The sequence below is a fragment of the Ambystoma mexicanum genome, chromosome 11 (genome assembly GCF_040938575.1).
Source record: "Ambystoma mexicanum isolate Mex_15411 chromosome 11, UKY_AmexF1_1, whole genome shotgun sequence".
Classification (NCBI taxonomy): domain Eukaryota; kingdom Metazoa; phylum Chordata; class Amphibia; order Caudata; family Ambystomatidae; genus Ambystoma; species Ambystoma mexicanum.
In genome coordinates this window covers 817968562-817993286 of record NC_090934.1, presented here as the reverse complement: position 1 = coordinate 817993286, position 24725 = coordinate 817968562, and the positions used below count along the sequence as shown (strand labels likewise).

At 45.6% G+C, this 24725-nt stretch overlaps 1 protein-coding gene across 1 annotated transcript in view; it reads left to right on the top strand.

Annotated features, from left to right (window-relative positions):
- Positions 1-24725, top strand: part of PIK3C2A (phosphatidylinositol-4-phosphate 3-kinase catalytic subunit type 2 alpha) — a 2027647-nt gene that overhangs the window by 1734440 nt on the left and 268482 nt on the right. The window contains exon 28 of the mRNA XM_069623772.1: positions 12747-12871. Within this exon, the coding sequence (XP_069479873.1) occupies positions 12747-12871 (125 nt within the window). The remainder of the gene's footprint in view (positions 1-12746; positions 12872-24725) is intronic.

Genomic DNA, 24725 nt, shown 5'->3' with positions numbered 1-24725 from the left:
TAATTTCTTTCAGGTAGATGTGATGAATTCGATGGAGTCATCACTAATTTCCCGGCGGTGACCTTCTCCCATGTGGCCAGGGGATGGCAGCAGCTACCTGATACTGACCCTGGGGGTGGCTATATGAGGGAGGATCACATGGCAGGAGACAACCTCCGGGGAGATGTCATGGGTTCATCAGATGAGACATGGTATCCCCTATCTTTCCTTGAAGATAACCCTCCCATGTATAAAACCCTCATGGCCTATTGTCATACCTTTACTCCCCCTATGAAGAATAGGGAAAACCTTTTCCCCAGACATGTAGGCCAACCTTCTAAATTTTTGAAAGCGCCTTCTCCAAGTCCATGTATCAATCATCCAGTACAGATTTGCCATTTTAAACCATTTAAAATGCTTATCCATGTTTTTCAAACCAAACATCAATAGACATCTTTTCCCAGAATTACCAATGTACTGGTCTGAGGAAGAGGGATTGAGCAATTCAGAGCAAACAAGGCCACAAGCCCAGCGAGCGCTCTCGTTGTCGCTCGCATACACCTGTGCCTGGGAAATTTAAAGAGCGGAAGCCGAGATTTGAGGGCTGCTGCTGTTGGCGAGAGAAAGCTGCACCTCTATGCCAGGATCGATAAACATGAAAGCTCAGACAGGCATGGTGGAGCCAGGAAGCTCACAGACCAAGAGGAAAGAAGCTGTTGGATGAGCTGGAGACACTGCGGGAACACCAGGAGCCGGCAAGAAACTCCTGGGTATTCGCAGGTGACAGAAATCAGCGCTTCACTTACCGAATCATGGAGCGAATCAGACATGTCGGGTGGAAGTGGAAGAGCGAAGAGTAAGCGGTTGTGAGAAGTAAGCAGGCGGAGTACCTTTACTGGCTGACCACAGGAGAGACCAGGAATGCCAACAAGAGCCGTTGAGTCCACCCAGAAGCAGTGGGGACAGCGGGGTATATCGGCAACTGCACCAAATGCAAATAATCATAAACGGAAAGAGAAAAGGCAAACAGACTTATTGTAAAAGGGGGAATTGAATTACAAGCAAGACGCTTGCAAATATGTGAATGTATGCAGTATAAGTACATGGGAAACCCAAACAGAATAATATGTAATGAGGATATATTATCCAACCAAGTAGATGTACAACGTTGGAGCGGGCAGTGACCCTGTATGAGCAGAAGTCCTGGCAGGTGAGTATACCTGGCAATGACAAATGTGTGAATACAAGAAGCCCTGGCAGCAGAGTATACCAGGTAATTACAATTGTGTGACTGCGCTGTATGCTGATTTGTTGGTTGATGTCAGACCAGTCGGAACCTGCCCAGAATATTTGCATAGGTCTCCCAGTGCATTGTGGCGGACAAGGGTAATGAGATTAAGATTAAATTCGATTTTACGTGGGGGTAGCAACTATCAACTTCTTATGCCCGGCCACCAGTTTCCTTATTGTTGGGTATAAGTAGTGTTGCATATGCGAGGAACACAGAGGTCAATGCCCCACCTCCGATAAAAGTAGCAAGTGGTTTGTCCTTGCCAAAGAAATGCGCCACAAATCAGAATCTGTTTCAAACTATTTATTGTATTCAAGTGTCTTTACTCCCGTAGGAGAGCCCTTCTGATGACACGTGTTTCGGCACACCCAGTGCCATTTTCAAATCAGGGCATTCATTTTAATAGTACTTTACATTCCTTTTTTCAAATACTTAAAACCATAAACAAATTTTGTTCTTGCTCACATTGTTTACTGTGCAATTAATGGGTCATTCCCACCTTCAAAGATATGACCTCACGTTAGAACACGTTAGACCTCACAAAGAACTTTGCAGTCAACATGGCATCAATAAACCAGTCGTTGACATTTGGCAATCAGTGACCTGGGCTTCATTACATTTGTTTTCGAAGCACTGTTTACTAGATTCCATGCTTAAAGAGGATGCCTCATTGGGAACGTAGTCCTTCAAAACCACCTTTCCGGTGGTGGCAAGGTGGAGCGACGACAAAGGGGGAACTGTCCTTGCCAACTCAGACCCACGAAGCCTCTGAAAGGGAAATCATAAGACTGGGAGCCCCAGTTGGCGTGTGGAAGAACAGATGTCAATGGTGCACGGGGGCCTCCCATATTGATAACATAGGCGGGAGGCATACTGGCTACCGTGGTACTGTCCTTGACTCCAGAGACAAGACAAGCCAACAGGTTCAGCACAGCCGGTGAGTCGGAGACAGCTTATAGCAAGCCGAACTGTGCTGAGCTCAAGGATATGATTGGCAACCATTTGTGAATGCAAGGAACTTGTGAACAAAGAACTTGTGTGTGTTTGAACTTTTTGAAAGCCCAAAGAAGGGCCAGCTGCAGAGTGGTCAGGCGCCGCAGGAGTGCTCATTTGAAGGACTCTGGCTGGCCCCTTCGAGGGGATTGGTTCCGACGTATTCCATATCTATGACAGGTAATCACTGCAGCTATGCTGCGTTGATTACCTGTCATAGATATGGAATGCGTCGTCGGAACATCCCATTGAAAGAACGTTACCAGGTAAGAAAGTAACTTGTTCTTTTGTTTGGTACTGAAACTACAAGTACCAGAAGGCCCTAGCAAAGGGCGGTGTGAGATGTCACAGTGGTCCTACAAGGGTCACGTCAAATCTCTTGTACAATCAAAAGTCTCTGTCTCATTGCCGAAAGAAAGCTAGGAGAAGGGAACCCACGTTTTCTGATGAAAATGAGCAAATCATGAATTCCTGAACTGTGTTAACGAAGGCCACAGTGAACCCGATGGAGCAAAGTCCATTTTTGCAACGAGGATTCGGGCCCCGCAGAGGGAGGTCCTAGGGGCGAAGAGCAATCGCCCAGAGGTGCAAGACCACCGAAGGAACTTTTGTTTATTTGTTTGTTGTTTTGGATCCAGCAACCTTTCTAAGGCAAGAGACCTTGAGGAAAGAGACTTGACCCTTGAAGGTTCTGGTATCATGAAAAAGACTTGTGAGCCTCGTACTGGAGAGGCCCAGAGGTTTTGCTGTTCTCAGGAGTCCCGCCTTGTCCGATGCCAAAAACTTGGGGAAGGGAGCCATACCATTCTGACTTATCATTTTGTGAACACTTCTTTCTTTTCTGGTGTACAATATCCCACACTCTTTTTGTAACTTAGCGGTAAGGATTGACAATATGTTTTTTAGTATAGGCCCTTTTTATTTGACAAGACGCTACTAGGACTGCCTTATTATTATTTGATGGTTGTAGCTTGCTCACATCTTAGCTTTAGGTTTAGATTAGGCGCTTTTCTCACCCATGCATACAGTTTAATAAACACCCTTGAACTGTGATCACTTGTGTCTGTCTTTATTGTTGCCACCATGAGTTCCTTACAGCAGATGGAGAAAACAGCACATGGGCTCTTTTAGAACAAAAATAGCTCACAGAGCAAACTCAAGGACTCCCAACACTGAAGCGTGCGGTAAAAATCTGGAGATGTCTGCCAGAGGAGGGGCTTAGGGCGAGTGCTGTCATTGGACGGGGGCATTATGATCCAGAGGACAGTTATTGGTTTAAAGGAGAAATACAGTTTGTAAGTGAAACAGTTATTTCTTTTACCAAGGATTCACAGCCTGACGACAGGGAATATTAATGAGAATGTGAATCCATGCCAGACCCATGTTGCAGAACAATAGTTACAGGTAAGTAACTTGTTTCTTGTCATCCAACTCTTCTCCCGTCAAGAGACAGGTAAGTTTCCCAGACAAGTTTGCATCAACAGCAGATTGGGAAGAGTTTCTTCAAAAGATGATGATGTTTTTTCTAAGGCTAACCTTCCTGGTCCCTCGAAGAGCCAAAGAAGGCAAATGATCCCACTGTGCCTTCTAAGTCCAGTAGGGAGTCATTGAAGGCTCCGACTCGCGTGCACCAGATGTACAAGTCAGAAGCTCTCTGAGATGTCTACTAGAGTGGCCGCAAGGGAAGCATCAAAGCCAAAGGCTTCCACATCTTCCCAGTCGAAGGACTCGGCATCGAGGTCTTTGACGTCGAAGCCATTGCCGACATCCTCTGATCCATCTTCGAGTTTTAAACTGTTGTCAAAGAAATACTTTTTAAGTCATTTGGATCCATTTTTGAGGAGGATGAAGACGTTGTCCCCTTTGGAATGTTTTGGAATGTTTGGAATGCCCAATTCCCATGAGGAACTAATTCCTAAGGAACCTCGTTTAGACGACTTGGCTACTTGGTCCAACAAAGGATATAGTACAGGACTACCGTACTGATATTCTGGGCAAATGTTCCCCCAAAGAACCTCTACTGCCTTTCCATTCTGCACTTAGAAACACAATCTTGGAAAATTATCAGTAGCCCGATACCACTCCTGTCAGTTGGTAAGGAAATACAAACCATCAACTATTGATCCTGATTTTCTCTCCAGGCACCCTACTCCTGAGAGCTTGGTGGCACAAGCAGCTACTTCCACATCTAAAGCAGCTGCTTAGCCATCCATCCCACCTGATAGAGATGACAAACAAGATGACATGCTTGGGAAAAGGGTGTTCCCTGCTGGGAGTTTGGTGCTTAAGGCCATTAATACATCTTGCGCATTAGCCAAATAGACATTCACTTTGTTGAATGTAGTCTCCCAAGAGGCTGAAAATATTCCTGAGGGGGAGAAATGAGGTATTTATTGTTTATTTATTATGCGCTTATACACAGCGTTTTAAAGCGCAACCATGCATTGGAGGGGAAGTTATAAGGAAGACAAGACAAGCAAACTTACTAGGCAAGGTACATTCAGATCGCAGAAAATGAGGTGTGGGGCGTTACAGTAGGGACCAAGTGTGCCCAGTCCCGTCAAAACATGGTTTAAGTGCAGAGAGATACCACTCTCATGGGTTCGAAACCTAAGTGCAGTAGCACTGTGGAAAATGCTGGAGACTGGCTAGGAAAGCTTGGGACCTGTGAGGCTCTGAAGGTACACCAGGCAGCCAGTTAGCAAAGCTGAACAGAATTAGTGGAGAGAGAATGATAGAGCTGAAAGAGGTGGTTAGCAGGGAAGAGGGAGAGGGAAGTATTATCATTGATGTTAAGGAAGCTGCATGCCAGTCTCTCTAATCGGGGTTGGATGGATCAGGCTGTGTTGGTCGCTTTATGGGAGAAAGTACAGTCACAAGGAGATGTGCAAATCTGAATATGCTCCTGATGTCCAGCAAAGACTGCTGGATATGCCCTTCGATGGTCAAACCTTTTTGGGGCAAAGGCTGACAGCTCATAGAAGATTCAAGATTTTTAGATGGCTGCAAAATTCTTGGGTGCAGCCATTCGTCGGCCACAACAGCAACATCCGCTTTCTCAGTGTTGGAGACTGCATTTCTTTCACTTCTACTCTTGCTTTGGACAGAGAAGTAGAGGCCAGTCTGCCCACAAGATCTCCACGTGGCATAAGAGGAAGAAAAGCTCAGGCAGCCAACTCATTACCCTCTGCCACAGCCGTTGCCCCAAAACCACTTTGAGTGCTTCACTCAAGAGACTCCGGTGGGAGGCAGGTTAACTCAGCATCTCGAAGAATGACAGTACATTACTTTGGATGCTTGGACGCTGCAGACAGTAGCTCAGAAAAAGCCCCCAGATTGTCCCCCGAGCGAGCAATCTCTTCGGGAGTCAGACCCGCTCTTTCTGCAGCAGATTCTCTCTGCTGGAGAAAGGTGCTGTTGCAAAGGTACCTGAAGCGGGGCAATACCAGGTTTGGTACTCCCTTTATTTTCTGGTTCCAAAGAATGACACGGGACTGCGACCCATCTTGGACCTGACATGCTTGAACAAGTTCTCAGGAAGGACAGAATCTAAGAAGGGTAGCGTTTCACATCTTTCCCTACCTAAATGACTGGCTGATCATAGCTTGTTCTCCCAAATAGACTCTGCGACATCCAAACAGCACCTGCCACTCTTTTCACAAACTGGGCTTCTCCTTCAAATTCCAGGAGTCCCAGGTGACACCTTCCCAGAAGCTGAAATTCATTGGAGCAGTCCTGGCTATTCCCGTGGGAAGCCTTTGACTCCAGAGTTAAGGGCTTAATCTATCTTGAAGATGGTGACAAGATTTCAAAACACCCAACATCTCGCAGCTTTCGATTTTCTGAGGTTGCTTTGGTCTCATGGCATCCTCCATTGTTTTGGTCCAAGATGCTTGCCTAAGTATGAGGTCTCTCCATTGAGCCCTCAAATCCCACTGGTCGCAATCTTCAGACGGGATGATGGGCCTTCTTCAGTTCCTGAGAAAGGTTGAACAAGATCTCCTGTGGTGGGCCTGCAAGGAGAATATGATGATGGAGGAATATTTTTGGCAACCTTGGCCAGAGATAACAGTAGTCATGGATTCTTCCCTCCTGGGATGGGGAACTCACATGAGCGATCTGATTATCAGAAGTCTTTGTCCCCATCAGAATCAAGACGACACAAACCTTTTAGAGCTGAGGGCGTTCAGACTAACGCTGATGACCTTTTTGCCTTCCATATAGCGGAAGAAAATCCTGATGATGACGGACAACACAGTTTCCATGCATTACCTCAACAAGAAAGGAGATGTAGGGTCACCACCACAGTGCAGGGATGCAATGCAGCTCTGGTTTTGGGCACTTGGAAGTCCTTTTAGAGATCTAGGAAATGTGACCTGTTCTTCTCCAGAGAATTTCTGTCAAACTTGGATTCTTCAGAGTTTGTCTCAAATGACCCCTCCTTCTCCCCATCACCTGAGTTGGAAGAACTTGGAGTAGGCACTTCTTTCCTCCCCGGATTCTGTAGTCTCTCTTTTTCTTATGTAGAAATGGTCTACCTCGAAAGGAAGCCACAGTGACCTGAAGTAATACTAGCAGGCCTGTGTCCTTGCTTCCGGGATATCCTGAGTCGGGGGGAAAAAGCCTCCTTGGGCATAAAAAAACCCACGTGGCTAGAGATCCAGGTCCCAGGAAATGGTTCCAGTGCGAGATCCCAGCAAGATGGTGAAAGCCGAAGGGCCAAACAACAACCATGAGAGGCATAAGGGAACAAACACCAGCAAGAGATCCCTCAAACAGGTTAAACACCTTCAATTAGCAAACAAAAAAACGCTTATGGCCATAGTGCCTGTTATTGGAGGAAGATACTTCAGACTCCAGCCCTGTCCAAGCAATTAATCAGTCTGTACAAGACTAGATTAAAAAATTGCATATTTTAATATAATTGCATCATGATTAAATTCATGACAATACTTGAAAATACAAGTTGTCACAGTAAAGAAAAAACAGATAGTACAGGACACAGGGAAAACAAAACCTTTTAGATTTCTTAACCGTTAAAGTGACTAGTGCTGTGCAAACTCGCATCTAAATTGATTGACTAAAAACACTACTCATCTCTCACACCATTCATACCACTCATCACACACAATTCATGACAAATTCATAAAAAATCTCTAAAAACCCAACATGTTTCTTTCCTAATACTTTTGATTTAGTTAATGTATGGAAATTCATCAAGGGCTATCAGTTTTGTCAAAACACTGATGAACTCTCAAGATTCAACCCAAATTTAAATTTTGGTTATGAGTACTAAACAATGTAGTTTAGGTTCACATCTGAAAGCTTCGGTCTTTAGACATATCTTTTACTTGCTAGAGTACACGTTTCTTCCCCTATAACAGAACAGACATTGAATATTAGTATCCATATGTGACTGAGACTAAATCTCATCTCTTCATGTAACCCAGAACATAGAGTACACAACGTGCCATTTAATTGCACTGATCATTTATTATTTCAGTCAGTTACATTTTTTGCTAGAAACACCAGCCTGGCCATCATTGCAACAATATAGTAATACATTGGGGTCTGTCTTTCCAATGTGTCGTTCTTAGTTACAGACACGAGCCTAGTCATCATTACAACTTTATAGTAACTTTATAGAAATTGCCATTCTGTCAAAAACAGTCTGGGATTCATGTCCCGGAAAGTCTACCTTGTTAATGGTGTTTGAGCAATACAACCCGCTTACCGTTATAGTGGGGTGGGTCGGTACATTAGTCACATGTCCCTCTACATCCGCGAGCGATGAGCCGCTAAATTACATACGGAAATTCCTTAAGTTCATTACTGTATGGAAGACTAGACAAGACCAACGAGAACGATAAAGGGCAAATAATTATTAACAAGGTATGCCCCCACACACAAATCACCTTGGCTACTGGCTACTGGGCCTAAGAGGCCCAAAACATCTTACCGAGGGCGGTCAGGTCACGTTGTTAGTAGGTGATGTTCGTTTACTATGTAACCATCAGGCTGGTCTGCCCTCCGAACTTCATTACGGTTCTAGAAATATTGGTCAGTGACACGTTTTAGCTCAGGATGCCTAATGGCAAACAGGTGGCAGAAAAAAAGGCAAAGAAACCGGATGAGGAGTAGCTAAACTGACAAAAAGCCAAGGACCAACTCAGACATATTGCCTCTGCACTAATCACATATCTGTGTTTATCACAGTAACAGCCCCATTACCTATATACGTGGCAGAAAAATAGCTCCAGGATTTTATTCCCTTGGAAGACAAGTATCCGCAGTTACGAGCTTGAAGTCTTCAAATGCTGTAAACTGTGCTATAAAACTTTTCTGTGTACGCGAGCACCCAAACCTCCTGAAGATGGATCCACAGTGTGGCTACCTCTCACTATCAAAGGAGAAAGAGGCACACAGGGAAGGGAACTCTATATTAGTCAATTCCACCCAAAATGAGAATCAAGTCTTTACAATGGACCCCATGCACGGTTAATGAGCTTACCAGAGCCGTCTTTATCGTGAACTCTGCCGTCGGTGAACGACTGGGTCTCCCCTACTGGAGACGAAAGTGATTGGCAAAGCACAGCGGTCTTGTTAAAAACTCTGGTGCCAGTGAGCCTGAGCCGGATTGGGTCGTACTCCGACTACCTCTTAGTGTTGTCCCGACTTATGAAAGCCCTTTTTCTACTCCATCCATCCGAATTGTAGCAAAGGTAACTAGAAAATGTGTGGAAACGCACCATGTATCCTTGAGTTGTCGATCCAAGTTCTTATTTTCATAAGAACTCACTTGCGTGGAAGTGCACAGTATCATAGTGTGCCTTCTAGGACGTGGCACCAACCAATAATGGTTAATCACACACGGCTTTGTCAGGGGAGGACCTTTCCCCATACCTCCCAATGCAGCCGAGGTTTCAAGAAAAGTAGACACAGATCTAATGTGTCAACCACCGAAACTCAAAGGAGAAACGTAGCTCAAAGGTAATTTTTCTCAATTAAATCACGGACTTGATTTATTTTGGATATAAAGCATGATCAAATTGCTCATTGGTAGCGGCAATATCTTAGTATACTCACCTCAGGGTGCACTACCTTATGCTGTCCAATCAATGTTCTTGTTTAGTCCTTCTTGCACACTGTTGGTCAGGAAGATTAACTGCTGTTTGTTTCTTAGCAGATGTTTTCTATCCCGATTACTGTCTGTGTTGGGTCTCAATTTGTACAGTATAGACCATTTTAAGTGTTCCAAACAATGTATTTTCTCTATCCAATGTTCCACGAGTGGTGCATTTGTTGTATGGTTTTTGATGGTGAAAGCCGAAGGGTTCCTGATAGTGGAATTCAGGTAAGTCTTCTGTGCAGATACTTCACAGGGCGAACGGACAAAGATCTGGTGAAGCACCAGAGTATGCAGAGGAGAGAGTGAGAGCGGGTCCGTGCAGCCTCGTTGGCAGCGTAAGGAACTTACCACGCGTGCCTAGAGGACCAGCCGCAAGATAAAACACCCCAGCGAGAGAAAAAGGCTGGGGACAGGACAGCTCTGAGGGAGGCCGAGAAACGAGCACATAGCCGCGGGACGGCTCCGAGAGGAGCGAGGCAAAGAGAAGAAAGCAGGCAAGCAAGCGAGAAGAAACGGCGCGCAGCCGAAAGAGGAAAACTAGCACTGAGCAAACCAAAGAGGAAAACTACCTGGGTTGCAACGCGTCAGCCACTGGGACGTATGGGAGTATGAACCTCCCAGCGGCGGCCATCTTGCAAGGCAACTAGACCGCTAAAGGTGACGCAGAAAAAAGGCGTAGTGGAACAATCAATGGAGGCGAGTCCGCCAATGGTTCCACAAGCGCCAATTATCCAGCCATGTGACTATTTTCTCATAGAGAAGCTCTGGATGAACGTGTTCTTAGTGGACTGGGAATATCCACTCCTGTATGCTTTCCCGCCAGTCCCAGTCATTCCTTGTGTAATCAGTAGGTTGAGGAAGTTCGGGAAGTGCGTGATCCTCATTGCTTCGGATTGTGCCAGGAGGACGTGGTACCCAGAACTTCTGTACATGTCCGTCTGCCCTCCATTCGGTCTTTCGCAGAGAGTGGACCTACTCTCACAAAAGGGAGGCTGTCGTCTTCCCCCAGAAATCAGAGCTCTGCACCTTCACGCCTTGTTTCTGAGAGGCTAAGATACAAAGATTGGGACCTCCCAGAAGATGTAATGGAGGTGTTGCTTTCAGCCAGAAGACCAGCAGCAAAAGCAGTATACCACTGCCATTGGAACACGTTTTGCAGCTGATGTAGAGCTAAAGATATTGATCATTTCACTTGTGATACACCTGCAGTGCTTTCTTTATTTTTACACCTAGCCCATCAGAGGCTGGAGGTGGCTATTGCCAAGGGCTACCTGGCAGCGTTATCCATCTTTAAACGCACACCAGAGCAAGGATCTTATTTTAAAATATCAATTGTGGTACAGTTGCTCAAGGAACTGGCACATAGTTTACCACCTGTCCCTTTCGTAGTCCTGGCCTGGGATCTATGTTTGGTATCAACACTTTTGATGGGAGCTCTGTTTGAACCTAGTCATTCCTGTCCGCTCAATTATTGACATTCAAGACAATTTTCCTAGTGGTCATCACTTACATGCTCTTTCATGTTAATGTTATTCTGTGGCTGGGAAAGATGTCCCTGAAAATCTAAGGGAACATTCCACCAAAGGAGTGGCAAATACTTCGGCTCTGCATAGAGGTGTACAAGTGCAGAACATTTGTAATGCTGCAACCTGTGCTACGATACACACCTTTTCAAGACATTACTGTCTGGACGCTTTGTCGGGTCAGGACGCTAGGTTTGGATAAGCTGTTTTGCACAATATTAACCAGTAACAAAAGTCAGTGGTCCCACCTCTTCTGTCTAACTGCAATTGGAGTCTAGCAAAGATGAGGAATCCGTGGGAGGACGCACTCCATTACAAGAACAAATTACTTACCCCTGGCAATGTTCTTTCTACTGGATCTTCTCCCACGGATTCCTCATCGCCCTCCCAGCCTACCCCTCTGACTGTGGGCGCATCATCTTATGCATGTCTCCCTTTCAACGCCCATGCAGGTTATGTATCCTCAAGTCAGCTGTGCGAAATGAGGGGAACAACTAGAACTGATTCAATGGGTGCAGTGCATGCTACGTAAAGCACTGTCGATATAATTTCTGAGCGCAGGGATGAAATCCGCAGATGGACATCGACCCAATGCCGCACAGCGCCCTCTGCTGTCGAAAAGTTGCTGAAACTGCAAGCAGGATATCAGTATATCAAAGATGAGGGGGGGGGGCATACAGTAGAAAAAACATTTACTGGGGTAAGTCATTTGTTCTTCTTTACCTTTACAAGGCACTTTCACTGAGATTCTTTGGCAAGTGAGGAGGCTAGGATGAGTTTAAATCTTCACAACTTGATTTAAGGGTGTGTTATTTTCTTTCTACTGCTTCCTTTCTGATATGTGGCATGGCTCTGGGAGTCTTTAAGAAGAGCATGAAGCTGCAGAAGGAATATAGCGATCAAAAGATCAAATTACATACCTTTGGTACTGTTCTTTATGATGGCTTGGTAATCCCCTTGTCTTCAGATTCCTCATTGCCCTCCTGCTGTTGCTTCTAAATTCAGTTCTCAAAAAGATCTTAATTGGAGGTGTTTCATTTGACAGTTCTGCTATTCCCTGCAGCTGCCAGAGGTAAACAAGTAGAACTGAGGAAAGAAATCTTGCACAGTTCCATGTACTTTTATGAATGACATGTCTTCCAGCGCAAAATGGCTCCAAAGTGCTGGGATGGAGACGACCTCAGAGTCGCACAGTGCTGGTATTGTGGCTTTGGAAAAATATTCCGTACTGGCCTTCGTCTGGATGGGATTCCCAAAGTTGTGGACACAGACTAAAAAAGGTTTTAAAATGTCTAAAGAAATCAGTGTAAATGTTCACACTTATGGGTATAAATTAAGATAAATTGTATAACTGTAAAAATAGGTAGGAGTACATACTAGTCTGCGATCCCTTTAAAGCATGGAAATACCTTGGTTATTTTTTTAACTTTTTGCCAAACAATCTGAAAGTGGGAATTGTATGTTGTAAATGCCACTTTGCTCTCCATTTGTTTCTCCCTTGTTGGTGGCACTCTTCACTTCTGATTACCTTTAAAATCTAATTTCCTGCGTCACTTTAAGACCATGAAGTCGGATCTTGAGTTCCTTTTTTGATTGGACAATGTCTTCCTTATTTTGGTTGTATCTGTCAATATTCCACAATGCAGCAAAGTCTCAAATATGTTTACTCTATTATTTTGACTTGGATGTTGCGTGTATTGGTAAAATTAACTGGTTGCTTTACTCTGCTCAGTACCTTGTAGGATATGTTTACTAATGTTATTTTCCATAATGTGGCGAGTTAATTGACAATGATTTATAAATACCATGTACTATTTTTCTTTTTTCTAAGGTTTACGTATTGACCGTATTGCGAGAAGGACAGGACGATTCTGCATTTATCTTCCGGACGTTTGATGAGTTCCAGGAACTCCATAACAAACTAAGCTTGCTCTTTCCCCTGTGGAAGTTACCAGGGTATGTCTTTATTCATTAAGATTTCCTTTGCGTTTCAACTATTGGAAGTACAAACGCTACAAAACCAAGGAGGAAGGTGGTCAGTATGGATTTTGCAGCATTTCCATCAAGAAATACTGTGTGCAATAATTTCTATTACTTGAGGTTTATGCACCTATTAGGGGTTTGCTCACACTGCTCTAGCATTTCAGGAATACTGAATGCAGTAAAAATATTACCAGATACAGTGTTTCTGAAATATTCCATGTCATTGCTCATCGCCATGCACAAAGTGAAACGTTGACCAATTTTAGGTTAAAATATGAAGATTTATTAATGCATCTGTTACTGGACACAATATTTAAAATGTGGCAGGAGTAATTTTAGCACCACTTTTTCAAGGTATTTATGGACATGTTCAGAATCATGCAGTATTTACTTGTGTGTTAAAAAAAAAATACAGAATGCAATACCAGCTCATAGTGAAGCAGATGAGAGAATGGGTGATATTTGAAATCCAGACTATTTTAACAGATGCCTAAAAAGACTAATTGACCTAAACTATGGCACTGCTGGATATTTTCAATGGAGGGCCATGCATATTTCCCTTGAATGAGCTGTACAGGTGACTTGGCAGCTTTTTGAGAGCATGCTTGGACTTTCTTTTCCATCCTCAGTTAGTCAGGTCTTCAAGGGTTTGACTAATAGGTTTCAACCATGCCTGTTTTGTATTCCTGTGTGGGATTTAACAGTTTGTTCTTACCTTCTTAATGGCTGCACTGTTTTTCATGCCCTTTGTTTTGTTCACTTTAGATGGTTTTCTTTGTGACCATCCGTATCATGAGGCAAATGATTGAGCTCCATAGTCTGTCAAACCCTCTTAGCTAGTCTTTCTGTAGGAAAAGGTGATTTTGTGATCAGATGGTTCTCCCAAGGTCATGAAGGAGTTTAATCTTTCACAGAAGATTAGTGATCAGGGTTTCTTCTCTCTGCAGCATCCAAACCGGGCAGAAGAAAATGTTTCCATCATCAGGACTCATGGTTGGTTCTGAGTTACTAGGTTTCTCTGACGAGTAAGCATGATAATCTGTCAGCTTTGCTGATGCTCGGGCAGGTTGGCACCAAATAGAAACTTAACACAAAGACCGGACGCCTAGGTTCACTAATGTTACAGAGAAACACGAAACAGATCGAGTATAAGGGAAAAATATTCAATTAGCCCTTATTCATATAAAAATATGAAACTTTTAATTTAAATTTCATATGTTAAGAACACACAAGAACATACACAAGTAAAAACGTACAATTAATAATTCACATTCGTGTGCAATGACACCTCAAATGGTATCATGGCGTAAAGAGTACAATTACAAATAAATCATGTTATACCATCACCGGAAAATATAAAAGACAATAACACCTATAAGCAATGATTCAACAAGCTAAAAATGCTCAAATTCATAGGGTATAGTAAATATAGCTTCTCATCACCCGACATGTTTCATTCCCAATCAGTTACTGTAAAAAAAAAATAGAAAAATTCTTCAAGTGTTTTTTAAATGAATTTCTGTGTAGCCACTAGTATTGGAAGATGGTGTAACTTGCTCTCAATTGGTTTGTGATACTTTGCAACGTGAACATCATAAAAAACAGGAGCAACTATTTAGTATTTGCTTGAGGTCAATTATAGAATGATCTAACCAACGTGAGTAACGTAGCGCCATTATGCATGATTACTTAGCGGTGGCACTCTTGCACTTACCTATCTATTTAATTTTGAATAGTAGTGCTTAAGGGGTCTCAATCCACCTCTCTGCTTCCTACCTAAAGAGGCATAGAAGTAAGGAGCAGGAATTAGGGACCAAACATCACTAGTTAAAATACAATTTATTAGGTGATACTCCACATGTACGATGTTACTTTACAGTGACTAGACTGCTGTAATTTGTTAGCAAGGATCCAGATCTAGCCACTTACTCATAAAAATAGCGAAGTCACTCTTAAAGTAGAAGGTAGTTGTTCTATACCAGTCATCTCGGTACAAACAAACCTCTCTTCACAGCAAAGGGACTACACACCATCTGATCATCCACCGGCAATCTTTAACTGGTCAGTTTATAACCAGAATCTAGGAGTTGTTATACAAGGCGCGGAAGAGATGTAAAATGAAACAGTCACGATCGGTATACCAAAGTATCTGCTAACTATACCCACTAATCTGTGTGTAATTCGTCTCCATATTCGAACGCACAACTGGACGGAGCAGTAATATCAACCGTGAAGTTCACTTTGGAGATTAATTCACGTTGTTTCCTATAGAGATACAGTAGCCAGCGCGGAACAGCCAGAGCGGCCAGGTTCATGAGGCACCCACAGGCATATAAAAGAAAAGGCGAAACAGAGGGACAACCAAGTGCTTTAGTGCCGGGACTGTGATGAGACTCTGTGGGATATAGACCAGCATCAGTCTATGCCTAAATGACGCCTCAATACAAAATCGATTTGAATGATGTACCTTGTTTAGACTTCAGCATTCTTAGCTCAGCCACCAATTCTTGACTCCTGTCTGTCTTCAAGCAGACTCATCCCCTTCCTCATAATACTACTGAGTTATATCCTTCAATGAGGCGTTAAATAACCTTCAACTATACTGTGTTTACATGCAGCTCTGTGTGGAATATGGCACCCATCTTGGTAGGAGCACGAAGACGATGGAGAGGGCAAGATGTTGAACTTGTCATGGTACTCTAATTTAAGGACATCTATAGATATCCTGCAATGGTACTATTCGAGCATGTACTTAGGGTAGAATTAGTCTTATAGCAGAGAGAGGTGAGTTGGAGGAAAGTTCGCACTAAACAGATAGGAAACAAAACTGCACATAACAGTGACGAAGCAAGCTGTTTGACTGCCTGAAGCAGATTAAGAGGCACGGACGTTAGAACACTAACTCAGGATTGCGAGAGTGCACTGAATGGAGATCAAAGCACACAGTGAGGATGCCTTGCAACACATGGAGGGCCAACGTAATTGAAGCAAAGACTGTACATGCCCACAGGCCCCAGGTAGGGGTGGGCAGCGACATAGCCCTACACTGCACAAACAGTACCTATGGTACTCAATGTGGGACATTCATACACCGCTGCTGGATAGCGAAATGGGGTACAAATGAAAACGTAAGATACAGACGACCTGGGGCAACACAACCCGGTTGACACCTTTTGTGTAATGTACCCATAAGGCACCCCCTGGAGTAGGGGGGAAGATGATGGCATGACCGCACATGCCCTAACTATAACCTGGTCCACAGCGCATGCATGTAACCGAAGGGTGAGAGGAGCAAGCCCTGGACCAAAGTTGCAGTAAAGAGGGAGTCTGAAAACAAAAGTCCATGATGACACAGAAGCAAGGAATCAAGGCCTGGCAATACTGTGAACATAGCCCAGCTCAATAGTTGGAATAAAAGAGTACACAGAGACTGCAGTAATTGGGAGCTACAGCTGAGCTATTGACTCCAGCCCACACACAGTGACAAGGAACGGGGGCACAAGATCGCAGCTGACAGACAAAAGAGTGCAGCCGGACATCCATCGAGCTGTGAGAGGACAGGTCGCCCTAGGCCCGGAAAGGAAGCCATACCAAAGCTAAGGCGCAACACATGGCGACCAAAGCAAACAAATCCAAAGGGAAGCAGCCACTGATGAACATATTCGCGAAATCACCCCATGCGGGAGAGATGGCAAAACTTCTGGAGCGCAATAAGTCGGGGGATGTCACCTTGTCAAGAGATGACCGACGGATCCTGGATACAATTGCGGACTTGAAAATAACATGGGGAAACCAAGTTGGGATCCGCCATCGCAGACTTGAAGACATCTCTGGAAGGTAAAATAGACACAGTCCATGTGGATGTCAACCTACTGAGACAAGACGTGAAAGGCTTAGCCGACCCCACAGGCAAACTAGAAGCTGAAATGAGAACGAACAGCAGCAGCTGTACCGCCAACGCCAAGGAGATTGCGACGCTCCAACAACAAGTGCGTAATCTGGAGAGCAGGGCAGAGGAAGCAGAAGGGCGGGTGCGCAGAAATAACGTTCGGATTGTCTACCCGAAGGAATGGAGAGCCTGGACCCGACGAACTATATCGAGAAGCTACCTCTGCAAGAGATCTGAGCAGGGTCGCTCACACAGGGATTCATGGTGGAAAGAGCACACAGAGCCCAGACGAGGAGACCACCACCTGGGACTCCCCCTAGACCGACCATTGCCAAGATTCTAAACTATAAGGATAGAGAGAAAATCCTCCCAATATTTCTGCAAAGGAGGCACTACCAGTCGAGCATCGGCAACCATAACGGCATACCCGGACTACACCTTCCAAGTACAGAGACAACGGTTGTTACGTGGTGATCAAGAGACGGTTACGCGAGTCTGGCCTGAAATACATGCTGATGTACCCAGCAAGATTGAAAGTGCTGCACAAAGACCAGGCGTTTTTCTTTTGAGTCTCCGGAGGATGCAACAAACTGGATGGACACGCAGAATTGCCTGGCGACAGCGGATGACCAGATGGGAGGCGGTGGTGACAAGTTAACTTATGCTTCGTTAACCGTAACTATGTTGTGAGCAAGCTCAATCCTATAAGGGTAAATGAGAAGGGGTGGATAGAATAAACTAGAAGAGTTTCTGAAATATGCACTAACATTAAGTAAGAACGAGAGACTACTGCACATAGCTAAGATCCGAACTTTTGGACTACTTATTAAGGGTATTACGGGTTGCCCAAGAGGTGAGCGCAACACAGTTCTCAGGATGTATGAGCGAGCAGCGTATTGTGGCATAAATGCAGGAGATATGAAAGAGACGCGTCCTCACCCCCAGTAGTTAGTTTAGTTAGGATATTATTAGTAGTATAGTATCCCCTGCTGGGTTGTGAGTATCGGCGGTAGCCGGGGAAAAGGACTTGATGCGGGGTAGCCTGAGATCCAGGGATGGAACTTGGAAACTGTTTGGGAAGGTGGATGGATGGGAGTTGGGTTAATTGGGGGAACTGGGCAATAGTTAGGGGGGAGGGGAATGTCGTGGGAGGGAGGGCTGGGAAGTGTAGTTGGGGATAATGGGAGGGGGAGAGCCTGTGATTACATGCAAGTTCACAATAAGAGGAGAGCAGGAGCGGGGTCAGGAGTGGGATACGGCTGATATGGGGGACCTGAAGATAGTGACTTGGAATGTAAAAGGGCTAAACAGTTATATCAAACGAAATAAGGTCATGATGTACCTGAGGAGACAAAAAATAGACATCGCATTACTACAAGAAACTCACCTAACCAGAGACAAGCTAAAAGTGATGAGGAAGAAATGGAAAGGAACCACAATAGGTGCAACGTATTCAATGTATGCCAGAGGGGTCATCACGTGGATAGCACCACATGTCCCGTTCAAATTGGTACAACAGGAGGTTGAGACAGATGGCAGGAAGATAGTACTGAAAGGTCTAGTGGGGAGCAAAGAGGTGAATATTATAAACATATATGACCCAAATAATTACACCAAAGTATATTTGAAGAACCTATATGCCAAGATCAGCCCATACATAGATGGATCGGTGATAATGGGGGGGGATTTCAACTGTATGCTGAACCCCAAGCTGAACAGGTCGGATAAGAAAATAGCCAGGCCCAACCCGGTGGTGAAGACCCTGCGAGAGCTTGTGAAAGGCTTCCATATGGTGGATGCTTGGAGGAGCCTTCACCCACAACAGAGGGTGTACTCACGTTACTCAGCTCCACACAACCTGCATACCAGGCTAGATTACATATTTGTATCTGATCAAATATTCAGAGACATAAGAAGTGCAGAATACAAGGCTCTCGGACCATGCGCCAATGATTGTGGCATGGCAGATCTCCCCTCCCAGGGCCAGAATCCTGACATCGAAGCTCAGGGCCAAAGCGCTGAAAGACACCATATTCAGAGAAGACCTGAGGAAGGTTATAAGGGAATATTTTGAACATAATACAGGGAGTGTGAGGTCGGCCAGCACGCTGTGGGAAGCATTCAAGGTGGTGGTGAGAGGGGAAGCAATCTCAAAATCCAAAGTATTACCAGGTGGCATACTACCGGAACTCCAAGACACAGAACAGGAGATAGAAGCCAAGATGCATGGAGGGGCGGACTCCCCGGGAGAGGCTGAGGCCATATGTCAACCACAAGAGAAATGCAAAGCCCTCTGGGAAAGATTGAGTAACCTAAATTACAAGAAATACATCGAAAGGCAACATGCAGAAGGTGATAAACCAGGCAGATTTCTGGCCTGGCTCTGTAGGACCGAGGCCCCCAGACAAGCAATCATGGCGATAAGGAAGGAGGAAGGGTTAGTGGAGAACACTCAAGAGGGGGTGAATGAATGCTTCAACAGATATTATCAAAAATGATATGCAGACAAGACTGAGGAAGAAGAAATAGACCTATTGAATACACTGGAGGAGATCAACCTACCTACGATCAGAGAAATTGATGGAGAGAAACTAGAGGCCCCACTCACAATAGAAGAACTTGAACGCGTGATCCAGACACTGCCGGCTAATAAGGCTCCGGGGGCAGATGATCTCCCAAGTGAGTTTTGTAAAACATATAGGGCAGACTTACTCCCATTGATGTTAGCTTTGTTGAATGAGGCATTTGAAAGGGGTAGGCGGCCAGAGACCCTCAGGGAAGCGATCATTGTCCCGTTCCTCAAGCCAAATAAACCGAGCACAGACTGCAGATCTTACAGACCGCTGTCGATGCTCAACCAGGCTAGCAAGATCCTTACCGCAGTGATGGCAAATAGACTCAAGCCAATGATAAATAAATGTATACATCACGACCAGACAGGATATGTCCCACACAGATGTATTTCTGACAATCTTAGGAGGCTTCACCACGTCATAGACCAGACAAAGGGGAGTCTTCAAGAATTCTGCATTGTTTCATTGGACGCGGTGAAAGCCTTTGACTCGGCCAAATGGCCGTGGTTGATGGCGGTTCTGAAGGAAAGCGGGATAGGGGGCAGGGTATAGTGAGGCGATGGCACGAGTCCGGTTGGGACCGATTATTTCGGAGCAATGGACTCTTAAATAGAGGCACCAGGCAAGGATGACCCTGGTCCTGATGCTTTTTATGTTGGCACTGGAACCTTTGGCGAAATACCTGAGACGACTCTATAGTGAAGTAGGAATCGATACGAAAGGGGGACAACATCTGATATCACTATATGCAGATGACATGCTGCTATATCTGCAATATCCTGAAGAAAACCTGCAATATATTCTAGAGGTAATGGAACGATATGCGATACTCTCCGGCATAACAATAAATCCAAAAAAGTCCACCATATTCCCCCTGGGCAGGTATGTGGGAATACCACAGTGCGAGCTACCAGTGCTACAGATAGGATGGACAACTGACACCTTTAGGTATCTGGGGGTGGATATATACCATAAAGTCGAGGATGAACACAAACATAATACGGAGAAGGCGGTTGGGAAAATTGAACAGAGCATAGTATTCTGGGCCCGGTTACTATGATGGGCAGAGCAGCAATATTGAAGATGATAGTGCTACCCAGGCTACTGCACTACTTTGCGAATGTCCCGTATTGGATACCTAAGCAGTTCTTCAACAAGGTGCACAGCAGATGTATGGGGGTTCATCTGGCACAACTCCAGAAACAGGATAGCATTGTGGAAATTGCAGAACCCCTACGAGCAAGGGGGGATAAGGTTGCCTAATTTCGAAGGGTACTACTACCTAGCTAACCATCTTCAATACGTAGCAAGATGGTTATCCGAGGACTCCACACCAGAGTCTAGCTTGCTGAGGGCGGAGTGTGCACCTTATTTTTTGAATTAATGGATGTGGTTAGCAGAACCTCTGAAGGTAAAGGGGGCGGCAGTACTCAACCTTGGGAGGAGGATCTGGCGTAGATCCTGCAAGATGATGGGAAGTCCTCTCCCGTGCTCCCCACAGGTTCCCTTGGTGGCACTTAGAGGGGTGGATGAGCAACTGAGGAGGACTATTAGAGAACACTGGGAACCAGTGGGGGTGACAACCATAGGGGATGTGTGGCAGGAAGGGGAAAGTATTGAATTTAATACACTGAGAGAAGATACAGGGCTACATAATGGGCAATATATCACATAGGCTAGGCTGATGACATTGGTAAAGAAAACGTGGTCTGAGGTGGAGTTGACCCAACAACCGGAGGCTGCCATAGAAATGTTTCAGGCGGTATCTGACGGGGGCCACAAGGTCTCCCGAATCTATGAAATAATGATGTCCAAAATTGGGAATGAGGTGGTGCAGTTGAGAAGGGTCTGGGAAGAAGATGGAGGGGAAGCAATAGACAATGGGCTGTGGGGAAGAATGCAGAGATATCATAAGAAGGTGTCTAGAAATGTGCAACTACAAGAAATTCAGCTATATGTCACCCACAGAGCATATATGACCCCTAGGAAGATTGCTAAGTTCACAAATACCATAACACAGAAATGCCTGAGATGTGAAGAGGTCGATGCTGGGACGGTACACATGTTCTGGGCCTGCCCGGAAATTGTAAGATACTGGGAAGAGGTAGCACACTTCCTGGCAGGAAAAGGAATCAAACTGGAAGTGAACTCTCTATGGGTGTGTAGTAGCCGATGTTACAGGGGCACGCTTAAGTGTCTTTAAAGTTGTATTTATTGAGTAAGCGGGGGGGCTAACGGTGTAAGGGGGCAATGAATACAGGCGAGAAGACAGTTATTGGCAGTTGCCATGTTACTGTTTTGAACTGTTCAATGGGTGAAGGACAACTGAGAACCACAGACCTGGCACAGGGGGAAGGGGTGGAACTGTCAAATGGGACTCATATTACAAAGGTACCAAGGGGTAGGTGAGGCAACCAAAGCCGCAAAAGAGGCTCAATGGGGGAAACTGCAAACTAGGGAGTAAGAAAGAATAGGACAGGGACCGTAATGCCCAGATATAGGACAACGGGAGGCCGAACGTCCCAACGGGGAAAGGGAAGGAAGGGAGGGGAGGGAGGGCGATAAGGGAACGGACGAGGAACAAAGGGGGGGTGGGGCAAGGAGACAAAGAAGGGAATTTGCAACATGAAGGGAATTGAGGTTTACAAAGGGGAGGGGAGAGGGACGCGGAAAGAGGGGGGTTAGGGGGAGTGTAGTACAACTCCACAATCTCACCAGGGTAAATGTCTATCCATGGGTCCGCACGTATAGAGAAAACGAAGAAGGAGAGATGATTAACAGAAAAGTAGCAACACTAAACATAAAGGGACTAAACTCATTGAATAAAAGGTCACTTACATCAAATATGCTCCATAAAGCCAACATAGTGGTGCTGTTCTTAAAGGAGACACATTATAGGCTGGGGCAGGAATGTCCCCTTAAGGGACCCGTGGTGGGACAGACATTCTGGGCCTTGCATAAAACGAAGTAAGAAAGGGTGTGTGGGGATCGATTAATCAAGATCCATGCAACTAAGGGAGGCACAAGTACAGAGGGGTTTTGGCAGCAAGTTGGTGGCAGTCAAGGGACGGGTCGAGGGAGGCCTAATCACCCTAGCATCCATATACGCACCCAACGCGCATCAGTTAGCATTCTTGCGAAAGGTATTCCTGGAACTGGAGGAGTGGGGGAGGGCATTCTAATGGTGAGAGGGGATTTCAACCTAATAGCGGACCCGTCAGTGGATTGGTGGTCAGCAAGGGGGAACAAAACTAAAACAAAAGGAAAGGAAAATGAAGCATTTGCCCAACTGCTGGAGGACCACTTCTGGGTAGACGTATGGAGGTCCAGATTCCCCCAGGCAGGAGGGTACACTTTTGTCTTCCCCCCCCACAACACTCATACACCAGGATAGACCTCCTACTTGTTCTAAATGAACAGGAAGCCATGATGTCGTCGCCGAGGGTGGAAACTTTGACCTGGTCGGACCACAAGATGGTTACAACAGATTGGTGGTTGGAGGAAGGGAGGAGGTGACGCCCACGCTGGAGGTGTAACAATGGCTTTCTTAAGGACCCAGTATTTGGGGAATTTCCTCGAGATGGAAAACACCCAGTACTTCATAACCAATGACGTAGGGGAGACCAGCCCAAAGGTGGTATGGGAGGCGGACAAGGCGACCGTGAGGAGCCTACTCATAGCAGAAGGGGCACGAAAAAAGAAGGAAAGGACACTGATGTAGGGGAAGATACGGGACCAGCTGAGAGACATGAAGGTGAGGTTTACGCGACTGGGAGAAGATGGAGGTGGCTTACTGGACACAAGGTGGGACAAGAGACAAGAGTTGCACACGCTCCTGATAGGAGAAGTGGCAAAAAAGCTGAGATGCGCCAAGAAAAGGTTCTGCGAAGGGGGTGATAAGGTGGGGACCCTGTTAGCAAACCAAATCAGGGAATGTAGGAGAGAGAGAATAGTTTAACAGCTAAGGCATGAGAACAGGGAAACACTTAAATCCGAGGACTGCATCCCAGACCGTTTCGCAGACTTCTACAAAGCACTTTATTCCCAACAGGCCAGACCGCAAGGAAAGGAGATTAGGGAATACCTGGGTAGGCTCCCAATCCCCCGCCTTACCACAGATGGGAAATCCATGTTGGAAGCAGAAATAACATGGGAAGAGGTTAAGAGGGCAATAGGCCAGCTGAAAACAGGAAAGGCACCAGGGGAAGATGGCAGCACAGCAGGCTTTTATAAGCAGTTTCAGGACTGCTTAGCGGGGGCACCTAGCGATGGTCCTCAACTCCATCAGGGGGGCAGAAGACATGCCCCCAACCTTCTGGGAGGCATTAATAACAGTGATTCCGCAAGCAGGGCAAGGTCAAGACGGACTGCGCCTCATATAGACCCATCGCGTTAATCAATGTGGACGCAAAGATCTTCACGAGGATCCTGGCGTCCCCCTTGGAAGTCAACCTCCCTGGCCTCATAGACCCAGACCAGACAGGGTTTATCCAAAATAGGTAAGGATCTGATAACCTGAGAAAGACCCTATATATCCTATATGATCCAAAAACACAGACAGAGCTGGGCCCTGGTCCTCTCTCTTGACGCCAAAAAGGCTTTCGACAGGGTGAGCTGGTCGTTCATGGAAGGGGTGCTGGAAGAGATAGGAATGGTAGAACAACGGATGGGATGGATTATGGGCCTGATTCACACTCTGAGGGCTAAAGTAACAGTTAACGGGAACATATCCAGGACCATAGGGCTTTGCAGGGGGACAAGACAGAGGTGCCCCCCTGTCTCCACTATTATACGCACTGGTGATAAGCCTGCGGCAGTCAGGAGACCTAGCCAGAGTGCACATAGGTGGAAAAAAATACAAGCAAGTCTCTTTGCAGACGATGTACTGATGCTCTCTAACCCGCGAGCATCAGTACTGGCTCTCCTAAAGAGGTTGAAGGTCAACATCTCTAAACCGGTGGCGTTCCTGATGGCAAACCGGGTTGAAGGCAGACATATACTGGGTTGGTAAATGGGGCTTCCAGATACAGCAGAAAGGCTTCCGCTACCTGGGGATAGAAGTAACTAGGAGCCCGAAAACCTAATTCAGATAAACTACCTCACCCCCCTGTGGGAGAAGATAAAGGGAGACCTACAGCGGTGGGATAGGATAGGCCTGTCATGGATGGCGCGGCTGAACTGCACTAAGATGACGATTTCTCCAAGCTCTTGTTCCTTTTCCAAATGCCCCCCACGAGGGTGGCGGCACACTTCCTGGCCACAATCCAGAAAGCCCTCTTGCGATTCCTCTGGGGGGGAGCGAAATCCAAGGCGGCATACAAGGTGCTTGCGTTGGCAAAAGACGATGGCGGGGTAAGATTCCCGG